The sequence below is a fragment of the Plecotus auritus genome, assembly GCF_963455305.1.
Source record: "Plecotus auritus genome assembly, chromosome: X".
Classification (NCBI taxonomy): Eukaryota; Metazoa; Chordata; class Mammalia; order Chiroptera; family Vespertilionidae; genus Plecotus; species Plecotus auritus.
The window spans coordinates 139746509-139770394 of record NC_137784.1 but is presented as its reverse complement, the minus strand read 5'-3'; the positions used below and the strand labels follow the sequence as shown (position 1 = coordinate 139770394).

The window sequence follows — 23886 nt, the reverse complement described above, 5'->3', positions numbered from 1 at the left end:
TAGTCAGGGCCTGTTGGGTCTGAAATGCCTTCAGCAGGGGAAAAAAACCCTCTCTACCTCTTGTCAGAGAAGGCTTTCCTGCTGGAGGATATACTTAGAACTAGGTTTTGAAGAATGGGTAGTTCAGAAGTGAAAAACACCCAGAATCTCTCTTCTTTCTCAAGACTCAGTAGCATCTCCTGAATTTCCATACAAGAGAGCTTAAACAGCTGCAGCCTGAATGACAGAAGTCAGGGGTACGTCTTGGAGATGCATTTTCATAAAAAATATGCTTATAATGTTTTTCTAAATGTTTTTCTATTGACAATTTTCTGAAAAATGTTAGTTGTCCATATTGAAGGTTAGTATTATAATTATTTTCCTAGCTATTATTTTTTAATGTATTTTATTGATTTCAGAGAGGAAGGGAGAGGGAGAGAGAGACATTCATGATGAGAGAGAATCATGGATCAGCTGCCTCCTGCACGCCCCCTACTGGGGATGGAGCCCACAACCCAGGCCTGTGCCCCTGACCAGCATCTAACCTGGGACCCTTCAGTCCACAGGCCGATGCTCTACCCACTGAGCCAAACCAGCTAGGGCTTCTAGCTACTATTTTAGTGGGGTAATGAAGGGAATGAAGTCTGAGGTGGATTCAAGTCTCCTCCATACTAATTCCTCCACCTCCCTGCACTCCCTCCCCCACACCAAGAGGAGACTGTATGGGTGGGGGGGTCAAGTGGGGAAAAAGGAGACTTATGTAAAACTTTAGACAATAATAAAAAAAGAGATTGTACCACCCTGACACTCCTCACCCCTCTTCCCCTGTGGTATCGCCCAGGAGGGGACTTGCTTTAGTCTGACTTTTCCTCCTTTTATTGGTGGTTATCTCCAAGGTGCGGATTGTACCACCCTGATTCTTCCCTCTCTTGCCCAGTGGTATCAGCTAGGAGGAGGACTGTACCATCCTACCTTCTCCTTTCACCTAGTGACATCTCCCAGGAAGAAACTGTAACCATGACTTTACCCCCCCTCCCAGTGGTATCTCCTTTGAACATCTGGAAACATCTCCCTCCCCCAGGGATGGGAGACTGCCACCTCTACTTCTGTAAACTTTGCACAGACCCTTAGAACCCAGTTCCAAAGATCAGTTGCTCAAGGAAACTCACACTGAGAAGGTTTCTATCCATGAACAACGCCCCCCGCGCCCCCCCCCCCCCTTGTGGAACAGCCCAGTGTACGGAATAGACTCCCACATGGCGTCCCTTATGGACGGACGCCTGGGCGCAGCCATGTTCCTCTCCCTACAACATCACTCAGGGACAAAGTCTGGGCGGATCCATAACTGCACCTGGTTCAGAGTGAGTAGACCACAGCCACACAGACCTTAAGATCGTGTGCAAAACCAACGGCCCCACAAGGGGTAGTGGCAGGGGTGATGACAGGAAACGCTAGTGTCCCTCAGAGGCCGTTAAGTTTTGGTGGCGCACGGCGCTAACGCGAGTGCACGAGAGTTTGTGATTTGACAGTCATTGAGGCGATTGTGAGGTGGTGGCTTTTGTTACAGGCTTTTGGGAATGATACACTGTCAGTTAGTGGGGTCAATTGGTGGGGAATTAAAGAAGCTAGTAAATGGGAGTCTATGCGGGACAGGGATGGGGTTTTCTGGGGTTGCTAGTTTTTAGACTCCTTGCTGTGTCTTGTTGCCAGGTCTTAATAATAATAAATAGTGTGTCTGTTTAGATTTGTTCTTCATAAGTCTCCCCAGAAGTTTGCTAATTTTATTAGTCTTTCCAAAGAACCAACTTTTGGCCCTGTTGATCCTCTCTAATCTACCTTTGTTTTCTATGTCCTTAATTTCTGCTCTAATCTGTACTATGTTCTCTTTATCTAACTTCTTAATTTTGACATTAATTTATTAATACTCAATCTTTCTTTGTGAAAAAACATTTAACATGAATTTCCCTTTAAGAGTCCCTTTAGCTAAAATTTTATATGCACCATCTTATTACTGAGCTTTGTGGGGTTTTTAAAAATATATTTTATTGATTTTTTACAGAGAGGAAGGGAGAGGGATAGAAAGTCAGAAACATCATCCAGCTGCCTCCTGCACACTCCCCACCTGGGGATGTGCCTGCAACCAAGGTACATGCCCTTGACCGGAATTGAACCTGGGACCCTTGAGTCCACAGGCCGATGCTCTATCCACTGAGCCAAACCGGTCAGGGCTGAGCTTTGTATTTAATTTTTCTTCTTTAATTGTTTGCATTACTTCACTATAATGCTTTGGAGAGGGTTGACATTTCTATTATACTAGTATCTTCTCATCCAGGGATATGGTATGTCTATGTGACTTTAATATTTGTCAGTTTTTTTTAACTTTTTCAAATTTTGTAGGTACAGTTTCTTTAAAAGTTTATTTTATATGTTTCTTGCTATCATTACTAATGGGCTTTTCCCATTTTCATTTTATCATTGTTATAGAGGAAACACCATTTGCTCTTATAATTTTATCTTGTATCTAGCCCCCTTATGAAATTACGCAATGAATTCTAAGAGTCTGGTAGGGTTTCTATGTATAAAATCGTATCTTTGGCAAAGAAAGCTACGTTTTGCCGAAACCGGTTTGGCTCAGTGGATAGAGCGTAGGCCTGTGGACTGAAGGGTCCCGGGTTTGATTCCGGTCAAGGGCATGTACCTTGGTTGCGGGCACATCCCCAGTGGGAAGTGTGCAGGAGGCAGCTGATCGATGTTTCTATCACATCGATGTTTCTAGCTCTCTATCCCTCTCTCTTCCTCTCTGTAAAATATCAATAAAATATATTAAAAAAAGAAAGAAAGCTACGTTTTCATTTCTTTGCAATATTTATTCTGATTGTTTCATCTTCTATTGTGTGAGCCAAAGCCAGAAAAACAATTTTGAATTGTATCAGATATCCCTATCCTGTTGCTAATTTTAACAGCAATAGCTTCACCATTTTACTTTTTAGCATAGTATTCCATGATTATGTTTTGTGCATGATTTTTGGGAAATGTAAGTAATTTATTTCTTCCCTAATTTTAGTTTTTTATTAGTAAAGGCTGCTGACTTGTGCCAAACGATTTTTTTCCCTGTGAGTTAATAGTAGCATGTTTCCCCCATCCCCAATTTGTTGATTTAATAAATAATAATATTAATGTCGAATCATTTTCATCTGGGAAGAAGAGGCTAAGAGATTTCTGTATAAGAATTTAAGGACTTTCATCCTCAAATGGCAAAATAATTCACGATGGCAGAAGAGAGTCATTCATTCAGATGACCAGGTTTCCAGGTTTCCTGTCTCTACAGTCACTAACCAGGTCCCCATGGACAAGTCCTTCCCCCGCCCACTCCACGAGGCTTTAGCACCATTCAGTGCTCCAGTTTGCTCTCCCCCAAACCCAGATCTGCCTTGAACCTGGAATTAAGGGATGGGCTGGCTGGGTATGGTGTGAAGCCGCCTGTGGAACCACCCAAGGATAAGAGACTCTGAGCTCATTAATTTGACTCCAAAACTCATGGTTGTTTAAATAATCCACCCTAACTAACCCTCAGAGTGGGTTTGCTGAACTTTGTGGGGTAAATGGGGAATGACACAGATAACATGGATACTATCCTTGTAGGAGTTCTTGGTGTCTCTGTGGAGCTGTGGAGCTTTCTCCTTCCTGGAGGTGGCAGGATCTTCCATTCATTCTGACTGCAGCCCACATACAGACACCCATCTAGCTTTGAAAGGTGGGCTGAGACCCAGGGTGAACATGCCAGCTAATGAGAAATTACTCCAGAGGTTCTCTGCCTTGGTTCCAGGACAACCTGACAGATCATTTAAGGTAAGGAGGAGGAGTCTAGAATTTTAATTTTGAGATAATTGTAGATTCAAATGTAAGGTACTGTTTCCCCAGTTTCCCCCAATGGTAACACTGTGAAGAACCTTGATACAGTATCACAATTAGTGTATTGACATACAGAAAATTTCCATCACTATAAGGATCCCTCATGTTGTCCTTTAATGACCACAACTACTTCCCTTCTTTCCCACTCCCTTCTTAACCCCTGGTAACCACCAATCTGTGCTCCAACTTTATAATTTTGTCATTTCTAGAATGTTAGCCTGGCGGTGTGGCTCAGTGGTCGAGTGTCAACCTGGGAACCAGGAGGTCACGGTTTGATTCCTATTCAGGGCACATGCCTGGGTTGCCCGCTCAATCCCCAGTGTGGAGCGTGCAGGAGGCAGTTGATCAATGATTCACTCTCATCATTGATGTTTCTATATCTCTCTTCCTCTCACTTCCTCTCTGAAATCAATAAAAAAATGTTATACAAGTGGAATCATACTGTACGTAATCTTTTGGGACTGGCTTATTTATTTATTTAAAAGTTTTTTGTCTTGCCCTAACCGGCTTGGCTCAGTGGATAGAGTGTCCACCTGCGGGCTCAAGGGTCCCAGGTTCGACTCTGATCAAGGGCATGTACCTTGGTTGCGGGCACATACCCAGTGGGGAGTGTGCAGGAGGCAGCTGATCGATGTTCCTCTCTCATTGATGTTTCTAACTCTCTATCCCTCTCGCTTCCTCTCTGTAAAAAATCAATAAAATATATTTTTAAACAAAGTTTTCTGTCTTGCTAGGTTGTTCGTCTTCTTGTCCTTTTTTTTAAAAAAATATTTTTATTGACAGTGAAGTTCTGGGTAGGCCTCTTATTTGAACATTGACTAGGCTTCTGAGAGGGAGTGATATGTCCTGAACTTCCTCTTCCTGTTTATATATATGACTTTGTGTTTTTTTTTAATCTTTATTGTTCAGATTATTATAGATGTTCCTCTTTCCACCCCACCCCCCCATAGCTCCCCTCCACCCGGTTCCCACTGCACTCCAGGCCTTCCCTCCCTCACTGACCTTGTCCATAAGTGTAAGCTCTTTGTCCAATCTCTTCCCGCAGCCCCCACAACCCCTTCCCTCCGAGAATTGTCAGCCCACTCCCTTTCCATGTCCCTGATTCTATTACATTCACCAGTCTGTTCTGTTCATCAGGTTTTTTATTCACTTGATTTTTAGATTCACTTGTTGATGGATATATATTTGTTGTCACTTTGTTGTTCATAATTTATTATCTTTACCTTTTTCTCCTTCTTCCTCTTCTTAAAGAATACCCTTCAGCATTTCATATAATCCTGGTTTGGTGGTGATGAACTCCTTTAGCTTCTTCTTGTCTGTGAAGCTCTTTATCTGACCTTCAATTCTAAATGGTAGCTTTGCTGGGTAGAGTAATCTTGGTTATAGGTTCTTGCTATTCATCACTTTGAATATTTCTTGCCACTCCCTTCTGGCCTGCATAGTTTCTGTTGAGAAATCAGCTGACAGTCGTATGGGTGCTCCCTTGTAGGTAACTAACTGTTTTTCTCTTGCTGCTTTTAATATTCTCTCTTTGCCTTTTGCTCTTGGCATTTTAATTATGATGTGTCTTGGTGTGGTCCTCTTTGGATTCCTTTTGTTTGTGGTTCTGTGGGCTTCCTGGACTTATAAGTCTATTTCTTTCACCAGGTGGGGGAAGTTTTCTGTCATTATTTCTTCAAATAGGTTTTCAATATCTTGCTCTCTCTCTTCTTCTGGCACCCCACATAATTTGGATATTGGTACACTTGAAGTTGTCCCAGAGGCTCCTTACACTATCTTTATATTTTTGGATTCTTTTTTCTTTTTGTTTTTCCGGTTGGGTGTTTTTTGCTTCTTCGTATTTCAAATCTTTGACTTGATTCTTGGGATCCTCTAGTCTGCTGTTGGATCTCTGTATATTATTCTTTATTTCAGTCAGTGTATGCTTAATTTCTGATTGGGCCTTTTTCATATCCTTGAGGGTCTCACTAAATTTCTCAGAGGTTTCTAGAAGATTCTTGAGTAACCTTATAACCCTGGTTTTGAACTCTATATCCAGTAGTTTGCTTTCATCCATTTCTTTCATTTGTGACTTGTTTCTTTGTCTCTGCATTTTGGCTGCTTCCCTGTGTTTGTTTCTATATATTGGGTAGCTACTAAGTCTCCTTGAGTTGATAGAGTGGACTTGTGTGGTAGGTGTCCTATAGGGCCCAGTGGCTCAGCCTCACCAGTCACCTGAGGTGGACGCTCTTGGTGCATTCCATTGTGGGCTGTGTGCACAGTCTTGTTATAGTTAACCCTTGATTGCTGTTGGCATCACTGGGAGGAATTGACCTCCAGGCCATTTGGCTGTGAGGACCAGCTGTGTCTACACTGGGAGATCTGTTGCACAGGAGACACCTTTATGGGGCAGGACTTGCTTCAGTGGGGCTTTGGTGCTCACGGAGTCTGCCCCTTGAGTGTGTCTCCTATGGATGTGAAGAGTTGTAATCTGGATGGTCTCACTCTGACCACTGGGTATACTGGGTCTTGGGTCTCCAAGGAGGTGTAAGGTCAACCACTGTCTGAGGCCGTCCAGCAGGAGCTATAGAGACATCTGCAGATTCCTCCTCTTTGTATGGGTTTTGGAAGTGCCACAATGAGGCCCAGCTGTGAAGCAAGGTGGGCTGCTGCTGCCGGGCCTTGGGCCTTCTTTTGGAAGCTCTGGGGGTCTCTGACCCAGCTGCAGTTTGACAGGTTTCAGGCGGAGAAAGGACAGGCCATTCATATGCAAAAGCTGATGTGTACAGCTTGGGTGGGGTTGTAAATTGGGTGGGGCAGGTTCTCTGGGAATCACCAGGATGGAGCAAACAGCAATGGCTGCCAGTCAGCCCGGCACCAGAGAGGTCCCTGGGTCTCCGTGTCCTGCGCCCCCATGCAGGAACAATGATCGCTGCGAGCACCTCGTGTTCCTGTCCCGATGCCAGACAGTCCAGTTTCTCCCTCTATGTGTCTGGGTCCCCCAGAGTCTCGCCCGGAACTGGAGTTCAGAGCAAGCGGGAGCTTGTAGCTCCCTCCCGATTAAAAGAGCAGCACATCCAGGTGCCAGCCCTTTCTGCGCCTTCGCACCTCTTACCAGTCTCAATCCGCTTTCTTCACCTCTCTAGTCGTGGAACTTCCACTCAGCCAGCTTTCCCGCAGTTCTGGGTGGTGGTTGTTCTGCCTTTTAGTTGTAATTTTGATGTGGTTGTGAGAGGCAGCAAGTATAGGTGTTTATGCTGCCATCTTGGTTCTTTCCATACATATGACTTTGTATGAAGAGAGGTGTATCACAAAATCTGGATGGAGAGTTTTTAGAAGTGTTACAGGGTTCAAATGAGGGATGAAAACATACAAAACTGCCTGACTGGTTCCCGTGTGCAGCTGATGTTTCAACTTTTAGTGAGTGCATCTTTTGGTATTGATTTTAACAGCAACAGAACTGTTTGAGGATGCTTCTGTCACTTTGTCATCTTCCCAACTTGCAGCAATCTGTGTAGACTGCTCATCATCACCTGCCATCAACACCATGAAGACCATGCTGCTCCTCTTGGCCAATGTGATGGCTACCTGAATGGTGCCCAGGAACCACAGCATCACTCCCCTCTCCTCTACTGTCTGCTATAAGGACACTTGTCATTGTATTTAGGGCCCACCCAGGTAATTCACTATGATCTCAATTCAAGATCCTTAACTACATATGCAAAGATCCTTTCCCCAAATAAGGTAACATTCACAGAGGCCAGGTGTTAGCATGTAGACATATTTTTGGGGGGCCACCATTCAACCCATTATAGTCCATTTTCTGGTCTCCAAATTCTTGTTCATCTCACGTACAAAATAAATTCACCACATCTCAACATCCCCAAAAGTCTTAACTCATTTTAGCATCAACTCTTAAGTCCAAAATCTCATCTAAGTGTCATCAGCTCAAAAAGCCCTAGATCTTATTATTTAAACTATCTAAGTCAAGTATGGATGGGATGAGACTGGGTATTATCCATCCTGGGACAAACTTTCTTTCCATCTGTGAAGCTGTGAAATTAAAAAACAAGTTATCTGTTTCCAAGATACAATGGTGGACCAGGCATAAGATAGACATTTCTATTCCAAAGGGAGAAATTGGAAGGAATCGAGGGGTCACTGGTCCCAAGCAAGTTTGAAATTTAGCATGGCAATTCCATTAGGTTTCAAGGTGTCTGAGGATGGAGCACCAATGTAGTGACCACTGTAATGAGAGGGTTTCTTTTAAAAAAATATTTTTATTGATTTCAGAGAGGAAGGGAGAGGGAGAGAGAGATAGAAACATCTATGAGACAGGAACATCATCAATTGGCTGCCTCCTGCATGGCCCCCACTGGGGATCGAGCTTGCAACCCCGGGCATATACCCTGAGTGGGAATCAAACCTGAAACCTCTTGGTTCATGGGTCGATATGCTCAACCACTAAGCCATACCAGCCAGATGAGAGGGTTTACTGAGACCAAAAAACGATGCAGGCAACTCCATAGATGATAATGGAATTTATTATAAGGTAAGTAAGTTCCTTACAGGGATAGGATTGGAGCAGGCAGGTGACTTAGCAGTCTGTGCAGATACTCTTTGCTATCAGACTGCTGTTCCATTACCTTTTTTATAGTATAGCTTAGGTATTAATGATTGTCAAGACAAAGGGACAAATAATGCAGTATGTGCCAGGAGCCATACCTCCTGGTGGCCTTGCGATAGATGACTGTTTAGAGTTGATGCTAACACTAGTTTGATATTTATCTTGGTTGCCATGCCATTCTGGCCACTACTGACAAGAATCTTTACAGCTACATTGTGTAGGTTTAAGAAACACAGATAATCATTAACCATAAAGCTTTGGTGTGCTTGTTAAGAACAGTGAGGTTGGTCAGAATTCATAGCATGAAAAACCTGAATAGAAATGAGGAACACAAAAATGGAGTTAGTTTTGTTCACAGCTACATCTGTACACAAGGCCTGAAAATAATTCTTTGTGGCTTAATACTTGCCTTGTGGGGCTGAGGTGGCTCCATGTTTTGGGCCTGTGGCACCGTTTTCAACCCCTATACCACCTACTGCTCCATTGGCCTCTCTCTACCCCTGGGCCTGCATCTCCACTCTCTGACTCTTCCCTGGAAGTCATTCTTCCTTTTTTTTTACAAGCATATGTTTACAGCTAGGTAGTTCCATCAGATGGTTTCCTACCTGTAATATTTTAGAAGTCTGACAGCCTTTTCTCTTTTTGTCCTATATTTGTCCCTTTCAGTTCAAGCTTGCAGTGTTTTTGCACATACAACATTCTCAAAAGCCTTGTGGCTCTCCTGTGTAGGTCCCCATCGGCCAAGAGATCTTTACTGGATAATCTCATCTCTATTCCTAGATGGTTCAGTGGGTCATGAATCACTTATCTCATCTCTTCAGGAAAAGATTAGCTAGCTATACTCTTGGCTTTCTCTCCATAGCACTAGTTCCGAACAGTGAATTTTCTAATTTTATTTACAATATGGGTAGGACAAGAATATCCCAAATCATCAAGTGTTGGTTCCTTTTTTGCTTAATAGTTTCTTAGCCAATGTTTTTCTTTTGTCTCACCTTTCACTATAAGCAGCAAGACAAAAACAGGCTACACCCTTAATACTTTGCTTGAAAATCTCTCAGCTAAATGTCCAAGTTCATTCCTTATAAGTTCTATTTTCCACACAACCGTAGAACACAATACTATCAAGTTTTCTGCCACTATATAACAAGGATAGTCTTTTCTCCAGTTTCCAGTAACTTGTTCTTCATTTTCATCTGAAATCTTACCTTAGAAGCACCTTTTATGTTCATATTTCTATTAACATTCTGCTCATCATGATACACTTATTCTCTAAGATGATAGATGCTTCCTCTACTCTTTCTCACTTCCTTTTGAGCCCTTTGCAGCAATGCCTTTAAAATGTTTTAAGTTATTGATTAAAAAATATATTTTTATTGATTTCAGAGAGGAGGGGAGAGGGAGATAGAAACATCAATCTCCTTCTGCACTCCCCCTACTGGGGGTCAAGCCTGCAACTCTGGGCATGTGCACTGGCTAGGAATCAAACCATAACCTCCTGCCAAAGCTGGTTTGGCTCAGTGGATAGAGCGTCGGCCTGCGGACTGAGGGGTCCCGGGTTCGATTCCGGTCAAGGGCATGTACCTGGGTTGCGGGCACATCCCCAGTGGGGGGTGTGCAGGAGGCAGCTGATCGATGTTTCTCTCTCATCGATGTTTCTAGCTCTCTATCCCTCTCCCTTCCTCTCTGTAAAATATCAATAAAATATGTTTAAAAAAAAAAAAAGTTCAAACCATAACCTCCTGGTTCATAGATTGACACTCAACCACCGAGCCACACCTATTTATTGGTTTTAGAGAGATAGAAAGGGAGAGAGAAAAATATCAATTTGTTGTTCCACTTATTTATGCATTGATTATTGTATGTGCCCTGTCCGGGGATTGAATCTGCAACCTTGGCATATGGGGACAATGCTCTAACTAACTGAGCTACCCAGCCAGGGCAGCAGTGCCTTTAATGTCCATATTTCTTCCAATAGTTTCTTCCAGGCAATCTAAGTGTTTTTCTGTCACACACCTCAAAATTCTTCCAGATTCTACACATTATCCCAAGCCAAAATCACTTGCACATTTTTATTTATTTATTTATTTTATTTTTTTTAAAAATATATTTTATTGATATTTCACAGAGAGGAAGGGAGAGGGACAGAGAGCCAGAAACATCGATGAGAGAGAAACATCGATCAGCTGCCTCCTGCACACCCCCTACTGAGGATGTGCCCGCAACCAAGGTACATGCGTTTGACCGGAATCGAACCTGGGACCTTTCAGTCCGCAGGCCGACACTCTATCCACTGAGCCAAACCGGTTTCGGCCACTTGCACATTTTTAGGTAATTATTACAGTAGTACCTCATCTACACTAATAAAAGAGTAAGATGCAAATTGACCGTACCTTTGCGACTCCCACCGGCTGGAGGGAGTATGCAAATTAACCCAACAAAGATGGTGGGTTAATTTGCATATGCAGGCGCCAAGCGGCCTCTTGGCAGTGTGGGAAGGCGGAAAGGCAGCTCTGGGCCTGAGCAGCAAAAAGGTGGCTCCAGCCGGAGCGAAGGCGGTGCTGGCAGCCAGGGGAAGGAAGGCCCATTCTTGAACAAATCTTCGTGCATCGGGCCTCTAGTGTCCCAATAAAATTTGTGTTAGTTTACAGGCCTGCCATAGCTAGTGACCAAAAACTTGGCTTTAAACAACAAAACATTTATTCTCTCATATTTCTGGAGGCCAGAGGTCTGAAATCAAGGTGTTGGCAGAGCCATGGTCTTTCTGAAGGCTCTAGGGGAGCATCCTTCCTTGCCTCTTCAAGGTGTTCTTTGGCTGTTGGCTGCATTACTCTCTGTGGTTTCAGGCATCCCCTGGGGGGTCTCAGGAAACATATCCCTGTGGATAAGGGGTGAGGAAGTACTGTATATATAGCCCATTGGTAAGAGCCAATAACTGCTTGTTGTCTTCATAGTATTTGTTTCCATATTTGTCTCCCCCAACTAATGTACCAACAGGATTTGCCCTGAAGAAAATTTGTGTATAGCCACAGAGGCTGCTGTGGCCACTGACCCTCTGCAGCTTGTGCTTCAGGACCTGCAGGAACTCCATCTTGTCCTGCAGGCCAATTGAGTCTTCCAAAGGCCATTCCACCATTCTGTCAAGCCAGCTGCTTCGGGATGGTGGGGAACATGGTAAGACAAGTGAATTCCATGAGCTTGGACCCATTGCTGCACTTTATTTGCTGTGAAGTGAGTTTCTTGATCAGAAGCATTGCTGTGTGGAATACCATGATAGTGGATAAGATTTCAGATGGCAGTTTTGGCAGAAGCATTGTGTGCAGGGAAGGCAAATCCATATCCAGAGTAACTGTCTGTTTCAGTAAGAATAATGTGCTGCCCTTTCCATGATGGAAGTGACCCAATGGAATCAACCTGCCACTGATAGCTGGCTGATCACCCGGGGGAATGGTGCCGTATCAGGGACTCAGTGTTATTCTTTGCTGATGGCAAGTCAGGCACTCTGCTGTCACCAGGTCTGCCTTGGTGACTGGTAGTCCATGTTGTTAAATCGATGCATAACCTCCCTCCCCGTCACCATGGTTATTTTGGTCATAAGCCTATGGGGCTCCCATCTTTGTTAGTACAAGTAGCACAGACTTTGAGAATTATGTCTGAGTGTGGAGCATAAGGGTCCAAAGGCATCAGGAGAGCTGTTTGCAGTTCAGACATGGCTTACTTTTCTTTGGGGCCTTATTCAAATACAGCCTTCTTTTAGGGAGTGTTATGGAGAGGAACTAGCAATATTCTCAATTGTGGAATATGCATTTTACAAAATTCGAGTCACCTGATCAGGTGCTGTTTCTTGCTTAGTACCAGGAGTAGGCAACAACAGCAGTTTATTTAAAAAATTTTTTTTGTAAATACATTTTTCTTGATTTAAAAAAAATGTTTAAAAAATATTTTTATTTATTTCAGAGAGGAAGGGACAGGGAGAGAGAAATAGAAAACATCAGTGATGAGAGAGAATCATTGATTGGCTGCCTCCTGCACACCCCACACTGGGGATCGAGCCTGCAACCCAGGCATGTGCCCTTGACTGAAATCGAACCCATGACTCCTCAGTCCACAGGCCGACATTCTATCCACTGCGCCAAACCAAGTAGGGCTTAAAAATATTTTTATTGATTTCAGAGGGGAAGGGAGAGATAGAAACACCAATGATGAGAGGGAATCATGGATTGGCTGCCTCCTGCACGCCCCACACTAGGGATCGAGCTCGGACCCGGCCATGTGCCATTGACTGGAACTGAACCTGGGAAGCTTCAGTCCACAGGCCGATGCTCTATCCACTGAGTCAGACCAGCTAGGGCTGTTTTTATTGATTTTTTAGAGAGAGGGGGAGGGAGAGGAATAGAGAGATAGGAACATCAACGAAAAAGAAACATAATTGATCAGCTGTTTCCTTCATGCCCCCTACTGGGGATCAAACCTGAAAACTGGGCATGCGCCCTGACCAGGAATTGAACTATGACCTCCTGGCTCATAAGTTGATGCTCAACCACTGAGCCACACCATCTGGGCTCCAGTGTAGTTTTTCTAGTAAATTCTTAATGGTGTTCTTTTGAGAGAATTAGTTCCCAGAAATCTTTTCTATGTGTCCCATTCTGATAATTTCAGATTGTTGTTACAGGGACCTGTATCTTTCGAGGATGTGGCTGTGGATTTTACCCGACAGGAGTGGCACAGACTGGACTCTGCTCAGAGGACCATGCACAAGGATGTGATGCTGGAGAACTACAGCAACCTGGCATCTGTGGGTGAGAATTATTGTCTATGTAACTCCTGGTAGCATGTGCTTCCTTTTTTGGTTGTTGTAGAGTTTAATGATATTTTAGTTTTAGATTCAAGGGTCACAGATGGTTGATCAGTTTGGGGCACCAGGAAGAGTGTGTGTGTTCTCACTTCCCCCGATAAAAGGTTTAAATGGGCCCCCTTCCTCGTTCAGCTCATGAAGATGCACCTTCCTCCTCCATCAGAGGCCCTAAAGCTCAGACAACTTGGCCCATGTCCTGTGCCATTTCCCATTAACAGGCCTCTGCGTGGCCAAACCAGAGATGATCTTCAAGTTGGAGCGAGGAGAAGAGCTGTGGATATTAGAGGAGGAATCCTCAGGCCATGGTTACCCAGGTGAGTGAGCAAGAACTGGGCATATGGATAATGGGAGATAAGAGCCCAGGAATTTAGGTCTAAGGTTATCGTTCAGTGCCAGGGTTCTTGTCTCAGCATTATGAAGGGTTTCAGCAATCTGGAGAAAGGAGCTGTGCGTAGATTCAATAAGGAGTCCAAAGATGAAAGATAGTTTTGAAAGGCATTGGGAGTCAGAGGAGCTTCAGCTAAAGGAGCTAAAGACTTCTCCTTGACTCAGGACCCAGTGTTTTTTATTAACACAATTTGTCCTAAGGCAAGGTGGAGACATACACTTCAAAGGGTAGGGCTTCAAAGGGTAGGGTTTACAGAAGCATTGTCAGATTGGGGAATAGCCTGCAGCTGTTCAGGTGTTTGGCCAACAGGAGGCAATAACATGCAGATTAAGATGCCCTGAGCTGTCTGGCAGCAAACAATCCTATTTAGGTTTGGGGGAGATGCTTTTTAGCCATTTCAACAGGTAAACTACATATGTGGCTCAGCCATTGTTGAGTCCACCAAGCTTCACCAACCTTTTGATGAAACTCTTGTAATTATGACATGCTGAAACTGGCTTCCGGCAGTTCAGGAATCTTTCTTTAGAGGTCCTTGCTCTTTGAAAATGACTGGAGAACAGAAGACCCATATGTTTCAGATGTCTAAATCACACATCCCAGTATCATGCTCACACTTTGATGCTCTCTCCTATTTTTTCTTGATTTTTGTGGTTATTTACCACTCTTGTCCATCCCTGCCTGCCTCACCTTAGACATTTATCCTCTCTCTCTTTAGTGTTCTCAATGCCTTCCTTCTCTCCATTGCTTCAGATGACTTCTATTGTAGCTATTCATTCATTCCTGAGTGTCAACTATATGCTGGTCACATTCTGTGCAAAGGTGTGGGGATCCAACAGTGAATAAACTAACATCTCTGTTCTCCCTCTACACAAGGGAAAGAGACCAGAAGTAAACAAATACATAATCTTTGGTAGGGAAAAATCAATACAAGATAATAAGGATAGGCAATGATGGGAGGGGGGTGCTTTTAGGGAATGTGGCCAGGGAAGACTTTTTTGGTGAGGTTAACATCATTGCACCAACATTAGTGAAGTGAGAGATATGGAGCCATGTAGATTTTGAATATTCTGGGGACAGATATCTGTAAGTGCCAAGCCTAGTCTGACTGATATATCCTAGTAATAGCAAAGAGGCCAGTATGGCTTAAGTATGAGTGATGAGAGTGTTAATAAGCAATATCAAAAAGTTTGCTAGGGGCCAAATTATGTAGAGGGTTTTATAGGTTATGTTAAGCACTTTAATTTTATACTGTAACAGGGAAAGCCGTTGGGTTTTGAATGAAAGAGTGATATGATCTGATTTGTTTTAAAAGGATCTCTCTCACTGCTGTGTGGCAACAGTTCTGTTGGGGGTAATGCCCTCAGACATGATAATGACCTTCAGCATAGGACGATTCAAACTTTGGATCAAACTCTTGAATACAATGGGTGTGGGAAAGTCTTCTACAAGAAAACAGGCTTTGTTGGACATAAAAGTACACACACAGGAGATAAAAACTTTGAATGTCATGAATGTGGGAAAACTTACTGTAGGAAATCAAACCTTATTGAACATCTGAGAATACACACAGGGGAGAGACCCTATAAATGTAATGACTGTGCAAAAACCTTTAGTGCAAGATCCTACCTCATTGCTCATCATAAAACTCACACAGGGGAGAAGCCCTATAAATGTAATGAATGTGGGAAATCTTTTGGTAGGAAGTCACAACTCATTCTACATCAGAGAACACACACAGGAGAGAGGCCCTATGAATGTAATGAATGTAGGAAAACCTTTTCTGAGAAGGCAACCCTCACAATTCATCAGAGAACTCACACCGGGGAGAAACCCTATGAATGTAGTGAATGTGGGAGAAAATTTCGTGTTAAGATATCCCTTACCCAACACCAGAGAACTCACACCGGGGAGAAACCCTATGAATGTGGTGACTGTGGGAAAAACTTCCGTGCAAAGAAATCCCTAAATCAACACCAGAGAACACACACAGGCGAGAAACCCTATAAATGTGAAGAATGTGGGAAATTCTTTAGAATGAAGACGACTCTCAATAATCATCAGAGAACTCACACAGGTGAAAAACCCTATCAATGTAATGAATGTGGGAAATCTTTCAGGGTGCACTCATCTCTTGGGATACATCAGCGAATTCACACAGGAGAGAAACCTTATGAATGTAGTAAATGTGGTAATGCCTTCTATGTTAAAGCACGCCTCATTGAACATCAGAGAATGCATTCAGGAGAGAAACCCTATGAATGTAGTGAATGTGGAAAAATCTTTAGCATGAAGAAATCCCTTTGTCAACATCAGAAAACTCACACTGGAGAGAAACCTTATGAATGTAGTGAATGTGGAAATGCCTTTTATTTGAAAGTGCGCCTCATTGAACACCAGCGAATTCACACAGGAGAGAGACCCTTTGAATGTGAGGAATGTGGGAAAGCCTTCTGCCGTAAAGCACACCTCACAGAACATCAGAGAACTCATGTAGGTTGGCACTTGCCTTATGCTAAGGAGAAAGCTTCTCTCTGAAGACTCCCTTCACCATTTGATCACCAGGGCACACAGAGTGCACCTGTAACAATTTGGCTCCTACATTGGTGTGAAAATATGTCCTGATCCCCTTAGGGGAGAGCTCATTGTTGTTTTTATTTCATTTGGATTTCCCTAATTAGTGGTGAGGTTGAACATCTTTCTCTCTGTTGATTGGCTGCATTGACTGACTGTTCATATCCTTATACTCATTGTTTTCTAATGGGCAGTTTATCTTTTACCTCTTGGTTTAAATGTTGTTTTTAATATCTGAGACTATAAAAATTCTTTTCCAGTCATGTATGTTGCAAATATCTCCCCCAGGACTGTGGCTGGTTCTTTAATTTTCTTCTTCTCAGGTTTTATGTTTTAATTGTCAGTTTCAGGGTGATAATATTCTTCCATATTTTCCTCCAAAGTTAAAGTTTCCTTTTCAACATTTAAAATTTTAATCTATCCTGAGTTTTTAAATATACTAGAGGCCCAGTGCATGAAATTCATGCATGGGGGGGAGGTGTCCCTTAGCCCAGCCTGCACCCTTTCCAATCTGGGACCCCTTGAGGGATGTCCCCCTTAAACGGGCAGTTGGACATCCCTCTCACAACCCAGGACTGCTGGCTCCCAAGTGCTCGCCTGCCTGCCTTCCTGATTGCCCCTAACCGCTTCTGCCTGCCAGCCTGATCACCCCCTAACCACTCCCATGCCAGCCTGATTGATGCCTAACTGCTCCCTTGCCAGCCTGTTTTCCCCTAACTACCCTCCCTGCTGGCCTGGTCACCCCTAACTGCCCTCCCCTGCAGGCCTGGTCCCCCCCAACTGCTCTCCCCTGCAGGCCCGGGTCCCTCCCAACTGCCTTTCCCTGCAGGCCTGGTCGCCCCCAACTTCCTTCCTCTGCCAGCCGGGTCCCCCCCAACTGCCCTTCCCTGCAGGCCTGGTTGCCCCTAACTGCCCTCTCCTGCAGGCCTGGTCACCCCTAACTGCCCTCCCCTGCAGGCTTGATAGCCCCCAACTGCCCTCCCTTGCAGACCTGGTCCCTCCCAACTGCCCTCCCCTGCTGGCCATCTTGTGGTGGCCATCTTGTGTCCACATGGGGGCAGGATCTTTGACCACATGGGGGCAGCCATCTTGTGTGTTGGGGTGATGGTCAATCTGCATATTACTCTTTTATTAGATAGGATAGAGGCCTGGTGCACGGGTGGGGGCCAGCTGGTTTGTTCTGAAGGGTGTCCCGGATCAGGGTGGGGGTTCCCTTGGGGTGTGGGGCAGCCTGGGCGAGGGGCCTGTGGTGGTTTTCAGGCCAGCCATGCCCCCTGGCAACCCAAGCCGAGGCCCTGGTATCTGGGGTTTATTTATCTTCTACAATTGAAACTTTGTAGCCTGGAGCGGAGCCAAGCCTTCTCCTTGCTCCGTGGCGGCAGCCATTTTGGGGGGGATTTATGTATCTTCTATAATTGAAACTTTGTAGCCTTAAGCGGAGGCCTGGGACAGCCAGGGTGTGTGGAAAGCTTCCTCCATCGCCCGGGGCAACCCTAGCCTCCTGCTCTTTCCAGCTCCATGGCTGCCGCCATTGCTGTTTGGGTTTATGTATCTTCTATCATTGAAACTTTGTAATCTTGAGTGGAGGCCTAGGCCAGCAAGGGCAGGCGGAAAGCTTGGCTTCCTCCATTGCCAGGGAAACCCAAGCCTCCCTCCTGCTCTCTGTGGCCGTAGCCATCTTGCTTGGGTTTATTTGCATATTCACTCCTGATTGGCTGGTGGGCGTGGCTTGTGGGTATAGCAGAGTGATGGTTAATTTGCATATTACTCTTTTATTAGATAAGATAGTATGAATGATGCAATATATGATGATATATTGCTTTTAAAAAGGTTAATATATGGTAGCACACTATGTTTAAACCTCCACAGCTTTCTTTTTTAAAAAAATATATTTTATTGATTTTTTACAGAGAGGAAGGGAGAGGGATAGAGAGCTAGAAACATCGATGAGAGAGAAACATCAATCAGCTGCCTCTTGCACACCCCCTACTGGGAATGTGCCTGCAACCAAGGTACATGCCCTTGACCAGAATCAAACCTGGGACCTTTCAGTCCACAGGCCGACGCTCTATCCACTGAGCCAAACCGGTTAGGGCTACACAGCTTTCTTTTTTAATGAAATGTTTCCTTTCCAAAATCTAGCCATGTTGATAAATATAGGTCTGGTTTATTTATTTATGTCTCCATTTGCCTAGTGCAGTGGTGGCAAACCGTGGCTCGCGAGCCGCAGTTTGCTGCTCTATTAACCAATGAGTTTGCCGACCACTGTCATATACTACCCTTTACCTCTTTGCACACAATAAACCACAATTGCCTAATCCTCACAGCTTCCAACTACACGGTAACATTTAGTCTAGTCCAGTGGTCGGCAAACTCAGTCAACGTGAGCCACGGTTTGCCGACCACCGACCTAGTGAAAGGCACTTGTATTATTTCTGTGTAAAGTATCTAGAAGTGGAACTGATGGGTCACAGGGTGCAGGCAGTGTGCCAGTTATTAGGCTATTGTGCGCCAGCTCCAAACATGTCCTTCTATGTTGTGCTTTGTGATGCTGGGGCCGTGACTCTACAAAACATGTTTCTGTCTTGCCAGCTGCTCCCTGTTGGGCCTCCCTGTTTATCTGAGCATCAGGCCAGCGTTGCTTCTTCACTGGGGCAGTAGTTCCTCAGAGTAGCAGCAGTTTAATCCAGTTTTCAGTTTTCCAGCATTCACACATTTGCAGTTTTCCATGGTACCCCAACCCCCTAGAGACGTGAGGAGCAGCTGGTTGGGGCCCCCTCCTTAGAGGTATGAATCCCAACCACGTGAGACCCCCTCCTCCAACCTTCTAACTTTTAGTAGTTTCAATTTCTTCCCTTATTACCCTCGTCTGGCTGCTTTCTGCAGTTGCTACCTCCATGATAATTTTAATGTTCTCTTGTTGTCTTTTCATATATGTGGTTAATAACTTCATAACCAGTTAAGTATTCTTCATGATAAGTTATTTCTGTTAAAATAATTGATATGGCTTCTGTCTCCTAGCTGGGTTCTGATTAATATAGAAGTTTTCCACTTTATTAAATAATTGATTTTCCTCCTCCAAATTGTACTAATTTACACTCTCATGAGCAGTTTGGGAAAAAGTTACATTTTCCCACATATTCACCAGGACTTATTATTAGTCTTACAAATTATTGCTAATCTGAAAGGTGTAAAATGGCTTTAAGCCTTTTCATCCATGAATGTGGTTTTTTATTTTTTATTTTTAAACACATCTTTCTTGACCTTCAATAGTATTTTATGGCTTTTTTTCCAAAAAATTGCCTTCAAAAGCTAATCTTTTAATAGAAACTTTGCTCAAATACATTTATATACATATATATTTTAAAATATAATGATGTATTATGGGGTTTATATATATACTTATATGTAATATATGTGTGCATACAAACACACACACACATATACATCTCCCCAGAAAACATTTTTGCTTTATACATTAATTTTGTTTAACCTCCATATTCACCACCTTGGTTGCTCTTTATTCCTTTCTGCATTCTTTCCAGGATTGTTTTCTTAAAAAAAAAATACTTTTACTCATTTCAGACAGAGAAAGGGAGAGGAAGAGAGAAAGAGATAGAAACATCAATGATGAGAGAGAATCATTGATTGGCTGCCTCCTGTACACCCCCCAATGGGGATAGAGCTCGCAACGTGCCCTGACCAGGAATTGAACCCTGACCTCCTGGTTCATAGGTCGATGCTCAACCACTGAGCCACGCCAATCAGGCTCGTTTTCTTCTTTGCCTGAAAAATACCCTTTAGAGTTGTCTTTAGTGGAGCTCTGTTAGTGGCAAACCTCAACTTCGAGAATGTTTTCATATATATATATATGTGTGTGTGTGTGTGTGTGTGTGTGTATTTTATTGATTTTTTACAGAGAGGAAGGGAGAGGGATAGAGAGTTAGAAACTTTGATGAGAGAGAAACATCAATCAGCTGCCTCCTGCACACTCCCTACTGGGTATGTGCCCGCAACCAAGGTACATGCCCTTGGCTGGAATCGAACCTGGGACCTTTGAGTCTGCAGGCTGACGCTCTATCCACTGAGTCAAACCAGCTAGGGCAAGAGAATGTTTTCTATTTTACCTTATTTGCTAAGAAAAAGTAACTCTTTTGCCTTTAATATTTGGTGACACTATACCAGGGTAAATTGATGCTAAATTAAATACCCCTTTTGCTCCCCCCCCCCACCGAATGTCCCATAATGATTATGATGACCCAAGATATTTGAATTAATCATCAGATTTCCCCCAATACAGCATACACTTGAATATACAGGTTACACTTTCTGCATTTTGTATACAGCATGCCCTCACCCCCATCTACTAAGTATTAATTCAATTTATCAAGATGCCATCTCATCAGTTCTTTCAATCTCCATTCCATCCACTTAAAACATTACATTTGATGGTATTTTTTTTGTAGACCTCAGAGAAACATTTTATTTAGCAGTTGGATGGCAGAGATGCATAGGGCAAGGTATGGGTTAAGGATGTGGTACATCATGCCCCTGAGTGCATCGCTCTTCCCAAATCTTTGTATATTCACCGACTTCGACGTTCTCCAAAACCCATCCTTTTGGGTGTTTATGGAGGTTTCATTACATACACATGGCTGATTAATCAGTGGCCATTGGTGATTAAACAATCTCCAGCCCCACTCCCCTCCCAGGAGTTCTTCTTTTTAATTTATTGGGGTGATATTGGTTAATAAAATTATATAGGTTTCAAGTATATAATTCTATAATACATCATCTGTATATTGTATTGTGTGTTCATCACCCCAAGTCAAGTCTCCTCCCTTCATCATTTATCTCCCTGTACCCTTCTCTACCTCCCTCTTGCCCCGTTTCCCTCTGGTAATCACCATACTGTTGTCTGTCTATGAGTGTTCTCCTTGCAACTTAATTCCTTCACCTTTTTTCATCTAGCCTCCCAATCACACTTCGGTTGACAGCTGTCAATCTGTTCTCTATCTATAGTCAGTTTCTATTTTGTTTGTTAGTTTATTTTGTTCATTAGATTCCACATACGAGTGGAATCATATGGTACTTGTCTTTCTCTGACAGGCGTATTTCACTTAGCATAATGCTCTCCAGGTCCATCCATGCTGTTGCAAAGAGTAAGGTTTCCTTCCGTTTTTATGGCCACATTTGATGTTTTAAAATTATTGTTACGGAAATGGCAAGCATAAAGAAAAGTAATCTGTAATGATAGAAAGCAGATTAGTGGTTGCCTCTGAGGGGGGAATGAACTCCTAAGTGGTAGGAGGGAACTTTCTGGAGTGGTGGAACTATTCTGTATCTCGATTGGAATGTTTGTTAATGGGTATATATAATAGTCATCCAATGAGTAAATTTAAGATCTGTGCATTTTATTGTATGTAAATCATGTCTCAATTAAAATTTAAAAACAATAATAGTCCATGTGGCTCAGTGGTTGAGCATCGACCCATGCACCAGGAGGTCCCGGTTCAATTCCCTGCCAGGGCACATGCCCGGGTTGCAGGTTCGATCCCCAGCAGGGGATGTGCAGGAGGCAGCCGATTGATGTTGATGTTTATATCTCTCTCTCCCTCTCCCTTCCACTCTCTCTAAAATCCATAAAAACATATTAAAAAACGACAATAAAAAGTTTCTTCTTCCCACACCAGGAGCTGTCTGGAAGAAAACCATGAATCTTGAACACTAGATCAGATGAAAGACATTGGCAATGGGAGACTTCGTCCACCCTACGCTTTAGAAGTGGTCTTACTCCCCACTTAGCCACAAGAGTAGGTACTAACCTACGTGAGATTCCAGCTCAGTATATGCTGATACCACACTAGCTTCACCTTGGCTAACCACCCATTGGCCATGAGTAGTGTCTTTGATTTTTAAAAGTCCCAATCACAATGTTGCTGACTCTGCATTAACTGTCATCACTGTGCCTATTGATCCCCATTAGCCACTAATAGTGTCTGAATGCAATGATGCCTCAGTACAGTGCATACTGACTGTGGAAACGACCCAAATGTCCATCAGCTGATGAATGGATAATCAAAATGTGGTATAACCATACAATGGTATATTATTCAGTAATAAAAATAAATGATGTACTGATACACACTGCATCATGTATGAACTTTGAAAACATTACTTCAGAGAAGCCAGTCACAGAAGACCACATATTGTATGATTCCATTTATATGAAATGTCTAGAATAGTGAATACTATGGAGACAGAAAGTAGATTAGCAGTTATCTAGGGCTGAGGTCGGGGGAGGTGGGAGAAATGTAGAGTGACTGCTAATGGGTATGGGGTTTCTTTTGGGGATGATGAAAATATTTGAAAATACTACTGTGATGGTTGCACAGCTCTGTAATATGCTAAAATTAATTTAATTGCCACATTAAATGGATAAGTTTTACTGTATGTGAATTGCATCTCAATAAAGTTTTAAAAAGAAAAAAATAGTAACTAGGTCATAAAAAATTTAATTAGTGCCTGCTTGCATTTTGAAAAAATAAAAAACCCTGCCTTTTCCTTGTCCTAACTGTGTGTCCTTGGGGAAATCATATTACCTATCTATGCCTCAGTTTGTACATCTATAAAATGGGGATAAAATAATGTAATCTATACAAAAGTACTCTTTTTTAAAAATATATTTATTGATTTCAGAGAGGAAGGGAGAAGGAGAGAGAGATAGAAACATCAATGATGAGAAAGAATCATGGATCGGCTGCGTCCTGCATGCCCCCTACTGGGGATCAAGCCCGCAACCCAGGCATGTGCCCTTGGCCGGAATTGAACCTGGGACCCTTCAGTCCGCAGGCTGACGCTCTATCCACTGAGCCAAGCAGGCTAGGGCTACACAAAAGTATTCTTAATATGCATGTAGAAAATGAATACATCTGCCCGGCATAGCTCGGTGGTTGTGCGTCGACCTATGAACCAGGAGGTCTCAGTTTGATTCCCGGTCAGGACTCATGCCTGGGTTGCAGGCTCAGTCCCCAGTGGGAGGTGTGCAGGAGGCAGCCAATCAATGATTTTTCTCTCATCATTGATGTTTCTATCTCTCTCTCCTTCTCCCTTCCTCTCTGAAATCAATAAAAAATACATTTAAAAAGAAAATGTATATATCTTAACCAAATTGGAAAAACAAAATCAAAACGCTATGTATTGAAACCCAATTTCTCATTTTTTTTTTTTCAAATGAGAATCTCAAAGAAAGCAAAGGCTTCAGTGGATGAGACTGAAAGTCCAGAGTCTTGGGACTCAGGGTCAGTCACTAAAGGGATAAGAAGACTGTGGTCTGCAACTTGCATAAATGATAGCTTTGGGGGTACAGGTTAAAGATACGCATAGTTTCTTTGGGTGTGAATCATCACTTGCTGCCATAGCATGGAATTAATGAGGGAACAATTGCCACCTTTGGATGTGTGCAACGTTTAATAACTATATTCCTGTAACATAAGCTAGAGCTTTGCCTAATTTACCAATGCATAAAGTCAGACTTAATTTTTACAATTCTATTTAATTTTTAAAAAATATACCATG

General features: G+C 43.2%; 1 protein-coding gene across 2 annotated transcripts; it reads left to right on the top strand.

Annotated features, from left to right (window-relative positions):
• Positions 1-1251: 1251 nt before the first annotated feature.
• On the top strand, positions 1252-22879 carry LOC308239407 (zinc finger protein 157-like). Of its 2 annotated transcripts, XM_080652233.1 has the most exons (6): positions 1252-1340; positions 3622-3828; positions 11492-11668; positions 13167-13293; positions 13568-13663; positions 22002-22879. In XM_080652233.1, exons 3-6 carry the CDS (start codon positions 11654-11656, stop codon positions 22037-22039), a joined length of 276 nt encoding a protein of 91 aa, XP_080508359.1. In that variant the 5' UTR covers positions 1252-1340; positions 3622-3828; positions 11492-11653; the 3' UTR covers positions 22040-22879. The 2 variants fall into 2 exon arrangements, with proteins under 2 accessions (XP_080508359.1, XP_080508358.1); XM_080652232.1 differs by lacking the exon at positions 11492-11668 and having other exon boundaries at positions 1258-1340; positions 22002-22787.
• Positions 22880-23886: the final 1007 nt, after the last annotated feature.

Bases quoted from the DNA above. Each gene is read 5' to 3' on its own strand.
- LOC308239407 (XM_080652232.1), top strand. From the start codon at position 1,272: ATGTTCCTCTCCCTACAACATCACTCAGGGACAAAGTCTGGGCGGATC. The intron at 13,294-13,567 runs GTGAGAATTATT...TCCCATTAACAG, and splicing joins CAGCAACCTGGCATCTGTGG to GCCTCTGCGTGGCCAAACCA. The intron at 13,664-22,001 runs GTGAGTGAGCAA...TTCCCACACCAG, and splicing joins CTCAGGCCATGGTTACCCAG to GAGCTGTCTGGAAGAAAACC.